The following is a 21,355-nucleotide window of genomic DNA, read 5'->3' as shown; positions in this document are numbered from 1 at the left end:
GAGGCTTTGTAGAGTCTTGAGAGGAATAACACTTCCAACCTCGTGTCCACATTTTTCTTGGCAACCAGCACCCACTGATTCGACAGATGTGCACAAGCCCTTTTAGTCTAGGGATGACTCTGGCTCAGGGCTCCCCCGTTGGGGTAGAGAAAATCTACACCCTTGAGGCATGAGGGCCCCACCAAGAATCTTGTGGGATTTCTTGAAGTTTGGCTGGTCCTGTTCTGGCCTTGGAGCCTGGAGGCTTTGTAGAGTCTTGAGAGGAATAACACTTCCAACCTTGTGTCCACATTTTTTTTGGCAACCAGCACCCACTGATTCGACAGATGTGCACAAGCCCTTTTAGTCTAGGGATGACTCTGGCTCAGGGCTCCCCCGTTGGGGTAGAGAAAGTCTACACCCTTGAGGCATGAGGGCCCCACCAAGAATCTTGTGGGATTTCTTGGAGTTTGGCTGGTCCTGTTCTGGCCTTGGAGCCTGGAGACTTTGTAGAGTCTTTAGAGGAATGAAGCTTTCAATCTTGGGTCCACATGTTTTTGGCAACCAGCACCCACTGATTCGACAGATGGCCACAAGCCTATTTGGTCTAGGGATGACTGTGGCTTTGTAGAGTCTTGGCTGGGATGAAGCCTCTAAGGCTAATTCCACATTTTTGTTGGAAACCAGCACCCATTGATTTTGCAACTGCACACAAGGTTTTTTGGTTTGAGGATGACTGTGGCTCAGAATTAAACCTGAGCAGATGAAGGAGGTCTCCATCCAGGAGACAGGAGGGCTCCAAAAAGGAGGATTCATTTCTTAGGCCGTGTACACACGGTTGGTTTATCGGTTAACCGATGAAGCAGACTGATGGTCTGATGTGCCTACACACCATCAGTTAAAAAAACGATCGAGTCCAATGCGGTGACGTAAAACACAACGACGTGCAGAGAAAAATGAAATTCAAAGCATGCGTCGACTTGATTCTGAGCATGCGCGGGTTTTGAACCAGTGCTTTTGCGTACTAACCATCAGTTTTGACCTATTGGTTAGGCGTCCATCGGTTGAATTTTAAAGCAAGTTCTAAATTTTTGGACATCGAAGGATAACTGACCGATGGGGCCCACACACGGTCGGTTTGGACCGATGAAACTGAACTTCAGTCCCTTTTCATCGGTTTTGTCCGATCGTGTGTACAGGGCCTTAGGGTTTGGCAAGTCCTAATCTGGGTCCTGGAAGCTTAGTAGAGTCTTGGTTGGAATGAAACCTCCTAAACCCTTGGTCCACATTTTCTTGGCAACCAGTACCCACTGATTGTGCAGCTGCACACAAGTTATTTTTGGTTTGGGGATGACTGTGGCTCAGGACTCCACCCCTGGTGATAGAGGAGATCTTCACCCAGGAGACAGGATGGTTCCACCAAAGAGCTTGTTGAATTTCTTATGCCCCTTACACACGGTCTGAATTTCCAATGGGAAAAAGTCAATCGGAATTTCCAGCGGAAAAATAGAGAACCTGTTCTGTACCTAAAGCTGTCGGAATTCCCGACAGAAAAAGTCAGATGGAGCATACACACGGTCGGAATTCCCGACCAAAAGCTCCCATTGGACTTTTTCTGTCGGGAATTCCGACCATGTGTACGGGGCATTAGGGTTTGGCAAGTCCTAATCTGGGTCCTGGAGCTTGAAAGCTTTGTAGAGTCTTGGATGGAATAAAACTTTATACCCTTGGTCCACATTTTGTTGGCAAACATCACTCACTGATTGTGCAGCTGCTCATACGTTCTTTTTGGTTTAGGGATAACTGTGGCTGAGGGCTTCACCCAAGATAGAGGGGATAGAGGAGGTCTCCACCCAAGAGACAAGGTGAGCCAGGCCACCTAAGAATGGCTAGATGGTGTACATGTGTGCACAGAGACTTGGAGAGAAACAGACAGGGATCCTAAGCCTGAGGACCAGAGTATATTAGGGCTTCAGGAGGAACTTGTTGGATTGCTCAGGGCTTGGCAAGTCCTGTCCTGGAGCCCAAAATCTTTGTAGAGTTCTGGATCGGATGAAGCCTCCAACTCCATATCCAAGTCCACATTTTGTTGGCAACTAGCAGTTGGGATGACTGTGGCTGAGGACTCCACCCATGGAGATAGAGGAGGTCTCCACCCAAGAGGCAGGAGGGTCTTACCAAGGGACTTGTTGGATTTCTCAGGGATTGGTAAGTCCTGTCCTGGGTTCTGGATTCCGGATGCTTTGCAAAGTCCTAGATGGGTAGTGCAGAAGACCTTTTAGTTTGTGGATGACGCCGGCTGAGGGCTCCACCCAAAGAGATCTTCTCAGAGTTCTGTAGCTCACAGAGCTGACCTGAGCAGGAAGATAATGCGACACAGAGTCCGGGACACGTGGCATTTCTGTCAGGATCAACACAAATTAGACCCCCGCCGATCATCTCAATATGATAAATTAATGCTCATTATTGATCAGAACTTTGGGTACATGTACAAGTGATTGATGTTTAGCTCAATCCATGCTGTTGATCAGTTTTGATATAGATAGATAGATAGATAGATAGATAGATAGATAGATAGATAGATAGATAGATAGATAGATAGATAGATAGATAGATAGATGATGGATGGATAGATAGATACGTAGGAATGGGAAGGAAAGCCAGATATAGATAGGTATAAATATAAGTATATATATATATATATATATATATATATATATATATAGATAGATAGGTATGGATATAGATATTAATATAGATAGGTATAAATATAAGTATAGATATAGATAGGTATGGATATATATATAGATAGGTATGGATATATACATACATATATATATATATATATATATATATATATATATATATATATATATATATATATATATATATATATATATATATTAATATAGATATAGATAGGTATAAATATAGATAGGTATAGATATAAATATAATTATAGATAGGTATAGATATAAATATAGATAGGTATGGATATAGATATTATTATAGTTATAGATAGGTATAGATATAAATATACAGTAAATCTAGTTAGGTGAAAATAAAGCTATAGATAGGTATAAATATAAATATAAGTATAGATATAGATAGGTATGGATATAGATATTAATATAGATAGGTATAGATATACATATAGATAGGTATAGATATAGATAGGTATAGATATAAATATAGATAGGTATAGATATAAATATAGATAGGTATAGATATAAATATAGTTATAGATAGGTAGAGATATATAGATAGTTATAGATAAAAATATAGATAAAAATATAGATATAGATAGTAATACATATAAATATAGATAGATATAGATATAAATATAGATAGATATAGATAGGTATAGATATAAATATAGATAGATATAGATATAGATAGGTATAGATAGAAATATAGTTATAGATAGGTGTAGGTATAGATATAAATATAAATATAAATATAGATAGATATAGATATAGGTAGGTATAGATAGGTATATATATAAATATAGATAGATATAGATAGGTATAGATATAAATATAGATAGATATAGATATAGATATAGATAGGTATATATATATATATATATATATATATATATATATATATATATATATATATATATATATATATATATATATATATAGTTATAGATAGGTAGAGATATATAGATAGATATAGATACAAATATAGATAGATATAAATTCAGATATAGATAGGTATACATATAAATATAGATAGGTATACATATAAATATAGATAGATATAAATATAGATAGGTATAGATATAAATATAGTTATGGATATAGATATAAATATAGATAGGTATAGATATAAATATAGTTATGGATATAGATATCGATATAAAGATAGGTATGGATATAGATATCGATATTATTATAGTTATAGGTATACATATAAATATAGATGTAGATAGGTAGGCAAATAAGTATAGATATAGTTATAGATATTAATAAAGATAGGTCCAGATATAAATATACAGTGAATATAGATAGCTATAGATATAAATAGGTAAAGATATAACTATAGGCATAGATATTAATATAAATATAGATAGGTATAGCTATAGCTACCGGTAATAGAGATAGCGATATATGTGACAAGCCCGCCACCTTGTGGCCACATGTGGAATGTCGTATTACCGGTCAGTGAGGTGAACGCCGGTTCTCCTTAGTTTTCTCTCTATCATACGCTCATTGCACTCCTATACAATAAACACTCACACTCGGAGGATACAGCTTTAAAATAACTCCTCGTTAATAATTAGGACTCCCGGGATTTGGTCCCCCGTTGCATGCTGGGAGTGTAGTTTCCTGTGTCCGCTGTTCTAACAAGGAGAGGCGCTGCAGAGACTACATCTCCCAACATGCAGTGCGGAGCCACTACAGCTCCCAGGGTGCAGTGCGCTGAGACTACAGTTCCCAGGGTGCATTGCGCTCCTCTCGGCCGTGCTCTGTCAAATTAGCCCACTCGTCAGAAACTCCGGTCAGGTCACTTCCGGTTTGTGTCAGGGACGTCCTCCGTGTGTGGTAAGTATCTAATATTGGGGGGGGTTGTCACCTGTCCCTAATTTCTGTACTTCCTCATGTCACTGACAATACATCCTCCTACAGGAGGAACGAAAGCCTTTCCTGACAGACACTGACCTTCTGAAAATGCCAAGTGCCTGGCTGCCATGGTAACCCTTCTAGGAACAAGCATGCAACCAGTGAAGTCCTGATCTGCCGGAATCTTCCGGGTCAGGGACTCAGGAAGCATTGAGCCCGTTGTATGAGCCCAGTGGCCAGTCAACTAGCATTTTCCAGAGGCGTCAGCCTTCCTGACAGAGACACTGACCCATTCCTGGCCTCCTTCTGAAAATACCTGGCTGCCATGTTAACCCTTCTAGGAACATTGTAGGTGAGGGCGCAGAGGGGTCCTGCATTGTAGGTGAGGGCGCAGAGGGGTCCTGCATTGTAGGCGAGGGCGCCGAGGGGTCCTGCATTGTAGGAGAGGGCGCAGAGGGGTCCTGCATTGTAGGTGAGGGCACAGAGGGGTCCTGCATTGTAGGTGAGGGCACAGAGGGGTCCTGCATTGTAGGTGAGGGCGCAGAGGGGTCCTGCATTGTAGGTGAGGGCGCAGAGGGGTCCTGCATTGTAGGTGAGGGCGCAGAGGGGTCCTGCATTGTAGGTGAGGGCACAGAGGGGTCCTGCATTGTAGGTGAGGGCGCAGAGGGGTCCTGCATTGTAGGTGAGGGCGCAGAGGGGTCCTGCATTGTAGGTGAGGGCGCCGAGGGGTCCTGCATTGTAGGTGAGGGCACAGAGGGGTCCTGCATTGTAGGTGAGGGCGCAGAGGGGTCCTGCATTGTAGGCGAGGGCGCAGAGGGGTCCTGCATTGTAGGCGAGGGCGCCGAGGGGTCCTGCATTGTAGGAGAGGGCGCCGAGGGGTCCTGCATTGTAGGTGAGGGCACAGAGGGGTCCTGCATTGTAGGTGAGGGCGCAGAGGGGTCCTGCATTGTAGGTGAGGGCGCAGAGGGGTCCTGCAATGTAGGTGAGGGCGCAGAGGGGTCCTGCAATGTAGGTGAGGGCTCAGAGGGGTCCTGCATTGTAGGCGAGGGCTCAGAGGGGTCCTGCATTGTAGGCGAGGGCTCAGAGGGGTCCTGCATTGTAGGCGAGGGCTCAGAGGGGTCCTGCATTGTAGGCGAGGGCTCAGAGGGGTCCTGCATTGTAGGCAAGGGCTCAGAGGGGTCCTGCATTGTAGGCGAGGGCTCAGAGGGGTCCTGCATTGTAGGCGAGGGCTCAGAGGGGTCCTGCATTGTAGGCGAGGGCTCAGAGGGGTCCTGCATTGTAGGCGAGGGCTCAGAGGGGTCCTGCATTGTAGGCGAGGGCTCAGAGGGGTCCTGCATTGTAGGCGAGGGCTCAGAGGGGTCCCTACCCCCCCGGAGGGAAAAGGAGAGATGTGAGGGATTAGGTAAGTAATAGACATAAAAATGGTCCTGGAACCTGTACAGAGTGGGAGGAGCCTCACTGCAAGGGCGGGTTTGAAAAGCAATAGTTTTAGCTGTCATGAATGGCTTGCATTAATGATCACGTTTGGTGGTCTGTGATTGGATACAGCTAATCACATGGTACAGGGTGCTGTGATTGGGCAAGGTACCATGTGATAACTGTGGGCCAATCACAGCATCACAGTACTAAGCAAAACGGTCATGAATGGAAGCCATAAATGACTGTCTAATCATGTGATCACTGTGACCAATCATAGCGATCACATGATGCCCCAGCTGCTTACGGCACCCGGGTACCGATCGACGTGGTATCTACCAGATACAGCAGTCATGGAATTGCCCCCTGTGGAGTGCGCATGCTCACCACAACCTACCAGCATGTCACAGTCCATGCAGCTTCTGCCTCTCGCAGTAAATTTTACCATGAGCAGGTTGGCAAGTGGGTAAAAGTCGTCTTCTCAGGGAGTAGTAGAAATAGGGGGTTCAGCTGCAGTTTTAAGAAATGTATGTCATGATGGGCGGGACAGACCCAAAGTCTCCTGGCTTGTCAGGGAAGGTATGATGTCATGGTGGGCGGGCCAGATCTAGAGTCTCCCAGCTTATTAGGCAAGGTATGATGTCATGGTGGGCGGGACAGACCCAAAGTCTCCCGGCTTGTCAGGCAAGGTATGATGTCATGGTGGGAGGGACAGACCCAGAGTCTCCCGACTTGTCAGGCAAGGTATGATGTCATGGTGGGAGGGACAGACCCAGACTCTCCCGACTTGTCAGGCAAGGTATGATGTCATGGTGGGAGGGACAGGCCCAGAGTCTCCCGGCTTGTCAGGCAAGGTATGATGTCATGGTGGGAAGAACAGGCCCAGAGTCTCCCGACTTGTCAGGCAAGGTATGATGTCATGGTGGGCGGGACAGACCCAGAGTCTCCCGACTTGTCAGGCAAGGTATGATGTCATGGTGGGAGGGACAGGCCCAGAGTCTCCCAGCTTGTCAGGCAAGGTATGATGTCATGGTGGGAGGGACAGACCCAGAGTCTCCTGACTTGTCAGGCAAGGTATGATGTCATGGTGGGAGGGACAGACCCAGTGTCTCCCAGCTTGTCAGGCAAGGTATGATGTCATGGTAGGAGGGACAGGCCCAGAGTCTCCCAGCATTTTAGGCAAGGTATGATGTCATGGTGGGAGGGACAGGCCCAGAGTCTCCCAGCTTGTCAGGCAAGGTATGATGTCATGGTGGGAAGGACAGGCCCAGAGTCTCCCAGCTTATCAGGCAAAGTATGATGTCATGGTGGGAAGGACAGGCCCAGAGTCTCCCAGCTTGTTTGGCAAGGTATGATGTCATGGTGGGAGGGACAGGTGGTGATGTAATGACGCTGCTAGAAATACACTGCTTTGGTGAAGCTACAAGACTCCTGGAAGGAGCGGGCACAGCGGTCACTGGTTTTATATACAGAATATTAGGGTCACAGCCCAGGAAATGCTGCATTCCACAATCTACTGGCTGGTTGTACATTTATGGATTTGCAAATTGGTAATATTTGTTTATTTTTTCAGCTGAAGACAGAGCTGTGGGGCTGATGCTTTCATCGCGGTTCCTCCAGTCTTCGCGGCACATCCCATCTGTCTTGGCGTCATCGAGATATTTTTCCACATCACAGAACACAATGGAGAAGCCCGTGGAGACGTCCATCCGGTCCAAGCTGACTCAGAGCCTGGCACCCTGCCACCTAGAGGTACACAATGAGAGTTACATGCATGCCGTGCCTCCTGGGTCGGAGACTCACTTTAAAGTGGTGGTGGTGTCCGAGGCATTCAGCGGGAAGCCTCTCATACAGAGGCACAGACTGGTCAACGACGTGCTGAAAGAAGAGCTAGCTGGCTCTGTTCATGCTTTGTCTATCCAAGCGAAGACCCCAGAACAGTGGGAAGAGAACCCCACCGTCACAAAGAGCCCTGGATGTATGGGGGGCTCCAAGCACGACCCCCACATGAGCAAGAAACTGAGTTCCTGAGTTGGGGGGGAATTGGAATACCAATTCATGGGCAATAAAGAGGTCCTGCTACATTGAGCAGTGGCACTGCCAGACCTTGGTTCTCTTATTGGCCTTCCTTGTCCACTTTACCTGAGCCTGAGGTCTTCTGTGTGTGTGAAAATCTTTGGACTGAACTCGCTTTGCAAGGTGGCCTCGGGTCCATAAAGCAGGGACCTCCAGGGCAAGGCAGTATTTAAACTCCTCCCTAGGCATATAACGAGCTTAAAGGATAACTTTTTTTTTTCTTTTCTTTTCTTTTTCCTTTTTACCTTCTTTTTCCTTCCCTTTTCTTTTCTTTTTGATTTTTTTTCCTTCCCTTTTTTCTTTCTTTCTCCTTTTATTTTTTATTTTTTTTTCGTATTGTTTTTTTTTTTTTCCTTTTTACTTCTTATTTTATCCTTTTCCTTTTTTTTCTTTCTTTTCTCCTCCCTCCTTTCTCCTTGTTTCTCCTCCCTTTTTTCCTTTTTTACCTTTCTCCCTTTTTTACCTTTCTCCCTTTTTTACCTTTCTCCCTTTTTTACCTTTCTCCCTTTTTTACCTTTCTCCCTTTTTTACCTTTCTCCCTTTTTTTTCTTTCTTTCTTTCTTTCTTTCTTTCTTTCTTTCTTTCTTTCTTTCTTTCTTTCTTTCTTTCTTTCTTTCTTTCTTTCTTTCTTTCTTTCTTTCTTTCTTTCTTTCTTTCTTTCTTTCTTTCTTTCTTTCTTTCTTTCTTTCTTTCTTTCTTTCTCCCTTTCTTTTTCCTTTCTCACAGACAGCAATTAAAAAAATGGCAGGGGATCTAACCATTCCCTACTCTACCCAAAAATAGTTTGGCTAGAGATATCCTCTAAAAAAAAAAATGTTTGCAGTGTGTACACACATGGGGCTTCTTGTTACATTCACCTGGAGTTCTTTAAGTTTTATTTTTTAACTTAAAGCGGGAGTTCACCCATTTATTAAAACTTTCCCCTTTTCCCCTTAGATTCCTGCTCGTTTGGTCTAGGGGAATCGGCTATTTGTATTAAAATATGAGCAGTACTTACCCGTTTTCGAGCTGCATCTTCTTCCGTCGCTTCCGGGTATGGGTCTTCGGGAGCGGGCGTTCCTTCTTGATTGACAGGCTTCCGACGGTCGCATCCATCGTGTCACTCGTAGCCAAAAGAAGCCGAACGTCGGTGTGGCTGTATACTGCGCCTGCGCACCGACGTTCGGCTTCTTTCGGAAAATCGTGACGCGATGGATGCGACTGTCGGAAGCCGCTCGGAAGACTGTCAATCAAGAAGGAACGCCCATTCCCGCAGCCCATACCCGGAAGCGACGGAGAGGATGCATCTCGTAAACGGGTAAGTACTGCACATATTTTAAAACAAATTGCCGATTCCCCTATAGAAAACGAGCAGGAATCTAAGGGGGAAAAGTGCCCTCTAAGGGTGAACCCCCGCTTTAATTCAGTATGTATATTGTACACAATGTCAATGGCTGACTGGGTTAAATTGTACCAAAATAAAAAAAACAAATCCAGAAAATGATGTGGCTCTTCAGTGTCTGGCTGTTTCCGGTGTTAAACTTTTTGGGTGCCTAAAGGGAAAAGTTCACTTTTGAGATGTTGGTTGAGGGAAGGCAGGGAGGCAAATACAATGTGCATGTTTTGATACTTTGTGATCCTGAGCTTAAAGGATCACTAAAGGAAAAAAAAATGTTGCTGAAATGACTGTTTACAGGGTATAGAGACATAAAAGACATAAAAGTTAACTGATTCCTTTTAAAAATTATTAAAAATAGATTAAATTCAATCATATAATGTGCCTACAGTTTCACTTTCGTTTTTAAACTGGTTTCATGTTTCTGTGAAGTAAAGAGACCCACAGAACAAAAACAAACAAATCCAGGGCAGTGTTTTGTTTTTAAAATAAATCTGATTGGTTCTGTTAAGTTTTAGACACACAGTAATGACAGCTTAGACCACCGTGAAAAGCTCCCAGTATGATGGTTATAAGGAAATAGACAACCAGGAAGTGTGGAGATCAGAGCAGTTTCACAGCAACATCAAAGCAAAGACGAGCAATGAGGACATGAAACCAGTACTGCAGTAAGGTAAAGGAAGCTATTTAGCTAAAAAAAAAAATTCCTTTAGTAATCCTTTAAACTACGGCCATTAAAAAATAGGTGCTTTAGAACTTGAAGGGACACTAAAAGTTCAGGGGTTTTAAAAAAAAAAAATAATAAAAATAACAAACATGTTGTTATACTTACCTCCACTGTGCAGTTTGTTTTGCACAGAGTGGCCCCGATCCTCCTCTTCTGGTGTCCCACGGCGGCTCTCACGGCTCCTCCCCGCAAGAGCTAACCCCCTCTGGGAAGCTCTATCCCAAAGGGGGTTACCTTGCGGGTGCGCTCCCGTGTGATACAGTCGGCAGTCATAGCCGCCGAGTGTATCACTCGGCGTGCCGCGTCATTGATTTGATTGACAGCAGCAGGAGCCAATGGCTGCACTGCTATCAATCATCCAATGAAGAGCCAACAACAGCTGGGGGAAAGCAACGCAGGGGCGCGCCCACGGAGTGCTTACGGAGATTTGGGGCTCGGGGGCGGTGACTACAAGGTGTTTTTTCACCTTAATGTTTTTCATTAAGGTGAAAAACACAAAGCTTTACAACCCCTTTAATTATAAGTACATATGCACTGGCAGTTTTTCTTGAAGTTCCCGTGCAAAGTCCCACCCATACCTGATCGTGCCAGTGAGGTCCACTTAATGCAGCTTCCTGTCATCGGAGATGGGGGGTAACTAGAAGTTCTTCAGCTACAATAGTCTCCTGCTTCTTCTCCTATCCTGACATGCGGCACATCCCATCTGTCTGGGCGCGTTTAGCCCCGTTTTGCTTACAGTAGTTTTTCATTTTTGGCTGTTTTGAAACGCGCGTTCGCGCCCGGCATAATGTGAGAGCAGGAAACATGCTCGGGTCTGTAACAAAGTAAGATGGGGACACAAGCATGATTGAGTCTGGTGAGCGCAGAAAGCGTGTTTGGGCCCAGCACAATAGGAGCGCAGGAAGCATCCTCGGTCCCGGCACAGTATGAGCGCAGGAAGCGTGCTTGATCCCGGCACAGTATGAGCGCAGGAAACGTGCTCGGTCCCGGCACAATATGAGCGTAGGCAGCGTGCTCGGTCCTGGCACAATATGAGCGCAGGAAGCATCCTCGGTCCCGGCACAGTATGAGCGCAGGAAGCGTGCTTGATCCCGGCACAGTATGAGCGCAGGAAGCGTGCTCGGTCCCGGCACAGTATGAGCGCAGGAAGCGTGCTCGGTCCCGGCACAATATGAGCGCAGGAAGCGTGCTCGGTCCCGGCACAGTATGAGCGCAGGAAGCGTGCTCGGTCCCGGCACAGTATGAGCACAGGAAGCGTGCTCGATCCCGGCACAATATGAGCGTAGGCAGCGTGCTCGGTCCTGGCACAATATGAGCGCAGGAAGTGTGCTCGGTCCCGGCACAATATGAGCGTAGGCAGCGTGCTCGGTCCCGGCACAATATGAGCGCAGGAAGTGTCCTCGGTCCCGGCACAATATGAGCGTAGGCAGCGTGCTCGGTCCTGGCACAATATGAGCGCAGGAAGCGTGCTCGGTCCAGGCACAATATGAGCGTAGGCAGCGTGCTCGGTCCTGGCACAATATGAGCGCAGGAAGCGTGCTCGATCCCGGCACAATATGAGCGCAGGAAGCGTGCTCGATCCCGGCACAATATGAGCGCAGGAAGCGTGCTCGATCCCGGCACAGTATGAGCGCAGGAAGCGTGCTCGGTCCCGGCACAATATGAGCGCAGGAAGCGTGCTCGATCCCGGCACAATATGAGCGCAGGAAGCGTGCTCGATCCCGGCACAATATGAGCGCAGGAAGCATGCTCGATCCCGGCACAGTATGAGCGCAGGAAGCGTGCTCGATCCCGGCACAGTATGAGCGCAGGAAGCGTGCTCGGTCCCGGAACAATATGAGCGCAGGAAGCGTGCTCGGGCCTGTCTCAATGTGAGCGGGGGACAATCCTGTTTGGGCATGTTACAAGCTTGTGTGGGTTTCCTCACACGCTCCATAGACATGCTGATAGGTTTATTGGTTCCTGTCTAAACCGGCCCTAGTATATGTATGTAAGTGAGATAATAAGACTTTAGATTGTAAGGCCCTTGAGGGCAGGGACTGATGTGACAAAACTGACACACTGATTTACCAAGGGCCCATTTACAATACTGTGTTACATGCATTATGAATGACACCCCAAAGCACTAAGGCTTCACTGTGGTGGCTGGTGTTGTAAGTAACGGCGTTGAAATAAACGCCGTTACCTAACGATGCCCCTTTTGAGGGTAACTGGTGGGTTAGAAAACAAATCGGTCACGTCTTGATTTTCGACAGAATGCTCATTAATTTCTATACGCCGCCTTAATGCAACGCACGTTTATGCGCATTGACCCACTGCAAAATGTAAATGGGACCTGGAGGGATTAAGAATCTTCACTCAATAACCCCTTTAATCCCCTTCCGGGCTTCCTGATTACATGAGAACTGTGACAATGGTCACATGATCAGAAGAAGCCTGACCCATCGGCTTCTGATCATTCAACGGAGACTGCGACATCGCTCTTACTGTGCTGTGCTTGGCCACCTCTCAGTAATAGAAGGAAAAAGAGAGCCGCACTCCAAATCTCTCAGCAGCTGAATACTTTTATTGATCCAGGAGGCACAAGACCCCCTCCCTGATAGGAGCTCAAGTGGTCTGCTTTGTAACTGGTGGATCAATATAAGTATACAGAGTGATTTGAAGTGCGGCTCTCTTTTTCCTTTTTTGTTCATGAACACAGCTTATCCACTTCAACCCCCCGGGGAGGATTTGGCTGCCCAATGACCGGGCCATTTTTTGCGATTCGGCACTGCGTCGCTTTAACTGGCAATTGGGCCGCTTGTGCGACGTGGCTCCCAAACAAAATTGACGTCCTTTTTTTCCCACACATAGGGCCAGATTCAGGTACAGCGGCGTAACTTTGACCGGGCGTAGCGCATCTGATATGCGCTACGCCGACGTAACATAGAGAGGCAAGACCAGTATTCACAAAGCACTTGCTCCCTAAGTTACGGCGGCGTATTGTAAATGGGCCGGCGTAAGCCCGCCTAATTCAAATTAGGAAGGTAGTGGGCGTGTTGTATTAAAATTAACCGTGACCCCATGTAAATGAATGGCCGAACGAACGGCGCATGCGCGCGCATGCTCAGATTCACGTCACATATACTCCCTAAGATACGACGGCTCAATGCGTACGACGTGAACGTAACCTACGCCCAGCCCCATTCACGTACGACTTACGTAAACAACGTCAAATCGGACGGCTGTTCCGACGTCCATACCCTAACATGACTTACCCCTGCTTTATGAGAGATAACTTTACACCGGACGTACGCCTTACGTAAACGGCGTAGCTTACTGCGACGGGCGCAAGTACGTTCGTGAATCGGCGTATCTAGGTCATTTACATTTTCGACGTGTAAATCAATGGAAGCGCCCCTAGCGGCCAGCGTATGCACCCAAGATACGACGGCGTAGGAGACTTACGTCGTTCGGATGGAGCCAGAATTCAAGCGTATCTGATTTCAAGAATACGGCGCATAGATACGACGGCGCATCCTAGAACTTACGCGGCGTATCAACAGATACGTCGGTGTAAGTTCTCTCTGAATCTGGCCCATAGAGCTTTCTTTTGGTGGTATTTGATCACCTTTGTGGTTTTATTTTTTGCGCTATTAACCAAAAATAGGGCGGCAATTTTGAAAAAAAAAATATATATTTTTTACTTTTTGCTCTAAAAAAAATCCCCCAAAAATATTGAAAAAAGGTATTTTTTCCTCAGTTTAGGCCGATATGTATTTTTCTACATATTTTTGGTAAAAAAAATCGCAATAAGCGTTTATTGGTTTGCGCAAAAGTTAAAGCTTCTACAAAATAGGGGATAGTTTTATGGCATTTTTATTAATAATGTTTTTTTTACTAGTAATGGCGGCGATCAGCGATTTATTTTTTATTTTTATTTTTTTATCATGACTGCGACATTATGGCGGACACATCGGACACGTTTGACTGTATTTTGGGACCATTATCATTTATACTGTGATCAGTGCTATAAAAATGCACTGATTACTGTGTAAATGACACTGGCAGTGAAGGGGTTAACCACTAGGGGCGAGGAAGGGTCCTAGGGAGTAATTCTGTGTGGGGGCGTGGCTTACTGCAGACGATCAGTGTCCTGTGACTAGGCAGAACAGGGAGATGCCTTGTTGACACAGGCACCCTCACGTTCTGCAGCTCCGTAACACGATCGCGGGACATCGAGTCCGCGGGTCCCACAGGCACGGTCAAGAAACTTGCGGCAGGGGCGCGCGCCCACACGGCAGCAAATTTAAAGGGACGTGTATATATACGCCCATTTGCCTGTCTGTGCCATTCTGCCGACAAAAAAATGTGCGCGCGCCGGTCGGCAAGTGGTTATGCACTAAGGCCAGTGAACACTGTGCTAAGTCAACAGTCTCTACTTCTTTAGTAAATCACCCCATCGACTCAGCAAGCGAGCAAAATTGATCTCTACTGAAACCTACCTGTGTGATGGAGGATGAGCTGCTGTCATCTCTATGGTTGTAGAAACTTTTATTAACCACTTAAGCCCCGGACCTTTAGGCAGCTAAATGCCCAGGCCAGGTTTTGCGATTCGGCACTGCGTCGCTTTAACAGACAATTGCGCGGTCGTGCGACGTGGCTCCCAAACAAAATTGGCGTCCTTTTTTCCACACAAATAGAGCTTTCTTTTGGTGGTATTTGATCACCTCGACGGTTTTTATTTTTTGCGCTATAAACAAAAATAGAGCGACAATTTTGAAAAAAATTCAATATTTTTTACTTTTTGCTAAAATAAATATCCCCCAAAAACATATATACATTTTTTTTTCCTCAGTTTAGTCCGATACGTATTCTTCTACATATTTTTGGTAAAAAAAATCGCAATAAGCGTTTTATCGATTGGTTTGCACAAAATTTATAGCTTTTACAAAATAGGGGATAGTTTTATTATTTTTGTACTACTAATGGCGGCGATCAGCGATTTTTTTTTTTTCGTGACTGCGACATTATGGCGGACACTTCGGACAATTTTGACACATTTTTGGGACCATTGTCATTTTCACAGCAAAAAATGCATTTAAATTGCATTGTCTATTGTGATAATGACAGTTGCAGTTTGTGAGTTAACCACAGGGGGCGCTGAAGGAGTTAGGGTTCACCTAGTGTGTGTTTACAACTGTAGGAGGGTGTGGCTGTAGGTCTGACGTCATCGATCGAGTCTCCCTATAAAAGGGATCACTCGATCGATGCAGCCGCCACAGTGAAGCACGGGGAAGCCGTGTTTACATACGGCTCTCCCCGTTCTTCAGCTCCGGGGAGCGATCGCGAGGGGGCGGCTAGAAACGAATAGCCGCGCCCTCGTCACGGATCGCTCCCCGCGGGTTACCGACCGACGCATGTATCGGACCCCCGACCCGCGGAAAGGCGGGGACGTACATGTACGCCCATATGCCTGTACGTGCCATTCTGTGGACGTATATGTACATGCGGCGGTCGTTTAACCGGTTAAAGCAAGTAAAAGAAATCTATTATTGTCTGTCCTTCCAAAAATGCCAGTTGGCTGTTTCTGGCTTCAGCACTTTCTGAATTGCTGACCCAGACAAGCATAGAGTCCAGAAAAGTCAGGGTGAATTCAGAACTTCTGATTTGTATTATTCGGCTCAGTGACTCCGCATCTAAGGCAGTGGATCAGCCTCAAAGCCAAGCAACCAGCATTTTTAGAAGACGTCAGCAGTGGCAACCTTCATATAGCTTGCAGTACAGATGTCCATTACATTTGAAGAAAGGGACAAAATGGCTTAAAAAATGTCCGCCTTGGATGAATGCATCTAATAGCCATCTTGGATGAAGAAAGCATGGTCAGTCTTACAATTGAGTCTATGCACTAGGCCATGGGTCTTCAAACTACGGCCCCCCCGGTTGTTCAGGAACTACAATTCCCATCATGCCTAGTCATGTCTGTGAATGTCAGTGTGTGTTAAAATGCCTCATGGGATGTGTAGTTCTACAACAGCTGGAGGGCCGTAGTTTGAGGATTCCTGCACTAGGCCTTATGTAAGGAGTAGAAAAGGAAAGTGAGTTGCCCCTAGCAGTCAAACAGGTTCTAGATGTGGCTTAAAACGGTGACAAAGAAGCTCAAATTCAGCACTTAAAGGGTCACTAAAGGAAAAAAAAATGTCTTTAAAATAACAAACATGTTATACTTACCTCCACTGTGCAGTTCGTTTTGCACAGAGTGGCCCTGATCCACGTCTTCTGGGGTCCCTCGGCGGTTGTCTCTGGTCCTCCCCGCAAGGACTCATCACCTTCATGCGAGCTCGCTCACATGGTGATGAGTCCTTGCGGGCGCTCTCCCTTGATACAGTGAGCGGCCATAGCCGCTCACTGTATCACTCAGCCCCGCCACTCGGTGCGCCGCGTCACTGGATGTGATTGATAGCAGCGCCAGCCAATGGCTGCGCTGCTCTCAATCCATCCGCTCTAGCCAATCAGCGGCCAGGCTGAGTGGCGAAGAGGATCCTGGGACCGAGCACGGGACTTTCGAGGGGTCAGGTAAGTAAAACGGGGGCTGGGAGGGGTGGGGGACGGCATCCTCAGATGTTTTTTCACCTTAATGCATAGATTGCATTAAGGTGAAAATATTTTTTTCTTTACAACTCCTTTTAAGTGCAAGATCTTCCAGGTAAAGGAGGCTTATTCATCAATCTTATCCATGGGGTGTCCAAAGTCCCCTTTCTGGCTTTGCAGCCCTCTTCAGATATCTACGATCCTAAACCAAAAGAACAACAAAAAAAAGAGCACGAGCTCCGAGGAAGAGAGTATATCTTTTGAAATGTGTTATTCTCATTAATTGTCATGAAGTTACTTTTAGGAAATTGAAAGTTTACAGAAGTTATAAGAAAATAAATAAACAATATTTCATCAATTTCAAATACCTTCAAATAGGGCCCCACCAACGCTAGTTGAAAATCCATTTATTTTTCTTCTTTCCAGTTTCTATATCTTTTGAAACGCGTTAGCATTTTTCTTTGTGGTGTTTGGGCTTTCACATTAATTATCCAGGTCCTTGAAGTTCAGGAGGCCTTGGATTTGTTATATAACTATTTACCTACAGCTTTTGTGATTACTTTTATAAATTTTTATTAATAAATGGTGTTCAAGATAATGCTGGTGTGCCCTTTTTTTGTTGTTTTTTTGGTTTAAAAAAGTGAAACCGATTGGTTGTGTAGGTCACATCCACCATTCCATTGCTCATTGTTTTTTTACACAAGGCCTTTTGACACATTGATCAACAACACTTCTCATTGGTGGACATATATTTATTGATATTTTTTCGCTCACATCTGGAAATGGTTCTTTGCACAATGGAGGGTTACCAATTTCCAGGGAGCACAGAGTCTCACACAGACCTTCCACAGCACCATATCAGCAGGACAAAATAATACCTCCCATAGAACTATTCACTTTTGTATAGACAAATGGAGCATTGTTTTCCAAGACAAAGATTTTACATTTTTTTTTCATACTTCTCTTTACAAACATCTAAAAACTACACCACGGTACAGATTGCAAACAGACAGTACTACATAGGTGAGGAACAACTACTACAAAGAATGGATATAAGACGAGAAACCTTAATTATTACATAGAAAATGAGGAAGTACGTCACTTGGAAGAGGTTGTTCAGGCTGCTGTGGTCTTGTCGCGACTCAAAGGCAGCTATGGACACGTTGATGAGATAAGCAAGTTCAACTTAGGAGCAAGCAGGCACTTTTTAGGAGCCAGAACCTTTAAAAAGTTAGGTACCAACACAAAGAAGACTTATAAGTACCTGTGAGATCAATTTCATACACAGTTTTAAAGTGCTAATGGACTTTTCTGGGATTGCTGCCCCCATGTGAATACACCTATCTTAATTGGTCTGCACCCTCATTCACACCTGAGCTATTTCCAAAGTGTGACAATGCTTAAGATGAAGAATCCCAATGTATGAGCCCATTCACACATTGCAATGTGTCACTTGTCATGCTAAAAAAAAAAAAAAATACATGAGCTTATTTGGGGCAGAATATCACATTTTTGACCCCATTGACTTTAATGGGAGCTCCTAGAAAATGCTTGATAATGTGCGTTTTTCAGGGGCTACCATTCAATTTTTGACGGGGTACCTCTAAATCACCTGGCTACGCTCATCCTCAAGTGATAAAATAGGGGCTAAGTGTCCACCGACACAAGTGTTCACGGAGAACATAAAAACATTCAATATACATCCAATGGTCTCCAAAGTGTCTGAGCTCTGTCATTTAGGTACATCATGCCTCTATGATGAACCTAAATGACAGAGCTCATTGATACTTTTGGAGACCATTGGATGCACCTTGAAGGTTCTCATGATACCTACAACTAGCACCTCCAACCACAGTTTTGCATGTAGCTATTTCCTCAAATCGCTCTATGCACAACTGGGATTGGATGTGCTAGGCATAGGTATCCTCAGACGGGGACAAGATTATGAGTACAAGTTCTAACTTTATTTAATGCCAACCCCTTTTCTCTTAGTTTTAGAATATGGAACCTGTCAACCATTATTTTCGTTTTTTATCCTCATTTGGTAGATTTTTCCTCATGTTCCTTTTAATAGGTTTAGAGCCGGTTCACACTGGGGCGACTCGTCAGGCGACTCAGCCGCCTGACAAGTCGCGTCCGATTTGTATTCAATAGAACCGTTCTAATAGGAGCGACGCAAGTCGCTCTGTCTTAGAAAAAGGTTCTTGTACGACTTTGGGGGTGACTTGCATTGACTTCTATACAGAAGTCATTTTTCAAGTCGCCTCTGACGTTGTCTTAAGGACACCTTGCCGAGTCGTGCCACCCCAGTGTGAACCGGCTCTAAAGGAATTAGGAATTGGGGGAAAATGTCCCAACTTCCTGTCCATTTGATGCCTCTCAGACATAAAAGTCAATGAGGGAATCCCCTAGTGGACACACAGGGATCAAAATATTTTATCAAATACTTACCGTAATTTTCTTTTGCTGGGGCCAATCAATGGCAGCACACATGTGGTAGTATGCTGCTATGCTGCCACCAAAAAAACTGAAAATTGTATCAAATACTTACCTAATGTTCCTTTCCTGGTGCCAATCCATGGCAGCATACTACCACATGTATGCTGCCATGTTGGTGCCAGCAAAACACATTTTATTATAAAGTATGGAAAGGTTTGGAACATCTGCCAAAAATGGTATGTGTCCCCATGAGAGAGATTCTTTCCACTTCATGTCTAAATGAAGGGTATCAGACAGAACACAAAAAGAAGAGAAATGGAGACACAGACAGCCATTAAAGTTCACAGACAGATCTCCTCAAAGGGGGACACAGACAGCATTTAAAGCCTGACAGAAATTCTAATCCCTGCAATATCTAAACCAAAACGTTTCGGTTCAAGTCTGGCTTATAATTTAGTTGCTAAACTCAGAAGAGTTTTGATATATTTATATAACTATTTTAAAGGTTTCCTAGTGATGCCCTGAGCGCTATACTTATGAACCAAAATGGCCCACCTTGACCACTACAGTTGAGTTTGGTTCCTGTAACATTGACATTAGCAACTTGTTAGGTTACCTACGAAATTTGAAGCTCCCACCTAGATTTCACCCTTGTTAGGAGTTTTTGCCAAAAAGTGGGTAGCTGTTGGTTCAGCTCTTCTTCAACCGACGTACTTCCTCATCTCCTTTGTTGTATTATTATACCCTAAAACACAGCTACGACTATTGCATCATAAGTTATTGAAGAACAAATTGTAACAGCTGTTAAGACAATAAAAGAAAGTATAAAAATATTTGGCAATTGATGACAGGTGACGTATACACGGCACACAAACTGATTGTCACAATGTAGTCCATGGCAAGCTGATGGTGATTGTGTGGTTTTGTTCTTCTATGGTTTTTGTAGTCTTTAAGCTACCGTACTTGTTCTAGTCTATTTCATATGTTTAAGTTGATATTCCTGTAAGGGTTGGTCATCAGCTCACACATTGCCATTACTAACGCTCAGAGATGGAGGCGAAGGACAACTTAAGGTGAGATCTTCAAGAAACAACTGTACAGTTTAAATCCAAGTCCGCATACACCGCTGATATTTACAAAACCGACAAAGAATAGTAGATCGCTGGCTTCTCCTGTTAAAATGCCTGTTCTTGTTCAATATTTTGTCTTTTGTTTCCAAAGAGATCCTTCACAAATGGATTTCTTAGCAATTCACTGTGCTTTGTCATTAAAGTTTTTAAAACAAGTCAAAATGTATTTATTTAGTTTTTATATTTTTGAACACCAAAAGGGATCAGTTAAATTGGAGATACAATGTGAGACTGATCTGTATACCGACAAGCAGATTTCACATCAGAGATGTCGTATGCACAAAAAAAGGTAGCTGGAATTTTGTCTCTTTGGACATTGTTTGATTTTCACCCTGTTACGAAATCTCAGAAAGCATGGGCGTTGATCTGATATATGGGAAGGTCCTTTGATACCCGCAAACATGAAAGGTTCTCTGTATGGGTTACATTAACACTAGGGTTCATAATGAAAGAAAATTATCTTAAAATTCCCTTACTAATGTAATCAAGTGATCATACTTTGCTTCTTTCATTCCTAAAACACCACCTTGAAATGGTTAAACGTGAAATGATACAAGAGAAGAACATGGTCCTTCACATCCTTGAAATGGTTCAACGTGAAATTACACAACAAGGAAGAACATGGTCCTTCTCACCCTTAAAATGGTTCAACGTGAAGTTATACAACCAGAGAAGAACATGGTCCTTCCCACCCTTGAAATGGTTCAACGTGAAGTTATACAACCAGAGAAGAACGTGGTCCTTCCCATCTGGGGGCAGTGTTGCGCTTCTGTTTGCGGAATGTAGACATCTGCTGATGTGAATTGTATCCTATCCAATACGCCAACCCTGTTAAGCCGGCCATACATGACTCGAAATTCGGCCAGTTCAGCAAGGAGTCTTGACAACAATATACAAAAGATATCTATTATCCGGTTTACTAACGTGAAAACTACAGAGCAATTCTAGGTAACATTAAGCATGGCCACCACACAAAGATACAAGGTATGGGTATCATTACATACAATTCTTAGCTACCATCAAAAATATTTCAATTTTTCATAATTTTTTACAACTCTGTACAAATGAATATACT

At 44.5% G+C, this 21,355-nt stretch overlaps 1 protein-coding gene across 1 annotated transcript; it reads left to right on the top strand.

Annotated features, from left to right (window-relative positions):
• The first annotated feature begins 4,419 nt into the window (after positions 1–4,419).
• BOLA1 (bolA family member 1) lies at positions 4,420–8,273 on the top strand. Its single transcript, XM_040332731.1, has 2 exons — positions 4,420–4,529; positions 7,537–8,273. The coding sequence occupies exon 2, from the start codon at positions 7,560–7,562 to the stop codon at positions 7,992–7,994; it is 435 nt and encodes a 144-aa protein (XP_040188665.1). The 5' UTR covers positions 4,420–4,529; positions 7,537–7,559; the 3' UTR covers positions 7,995–8,273.
• Positions 8,274–21,355: the final 13,082 nt, after the last annotated feature.

The sequence above is a fragment of the Rana temporaria genome, chromosome 13, assembly GCF_905171775.1.
Source record: "Rana temporaria chromosome 13, aRanTem1.1, whole genome shotgun sequence".
NCBI classification, from domain to species: domain Eukaryota; kingdom Metazoa; phylum Chordata; class Amphibia; order Anura; family Ranidae; genus Rana; species Rana temporaria.
The sequence above is the reverse complement of the archived record's forward strand: the minus strand, read 5'-3'. Positions and strand labels throughout refer to the sequence as shown.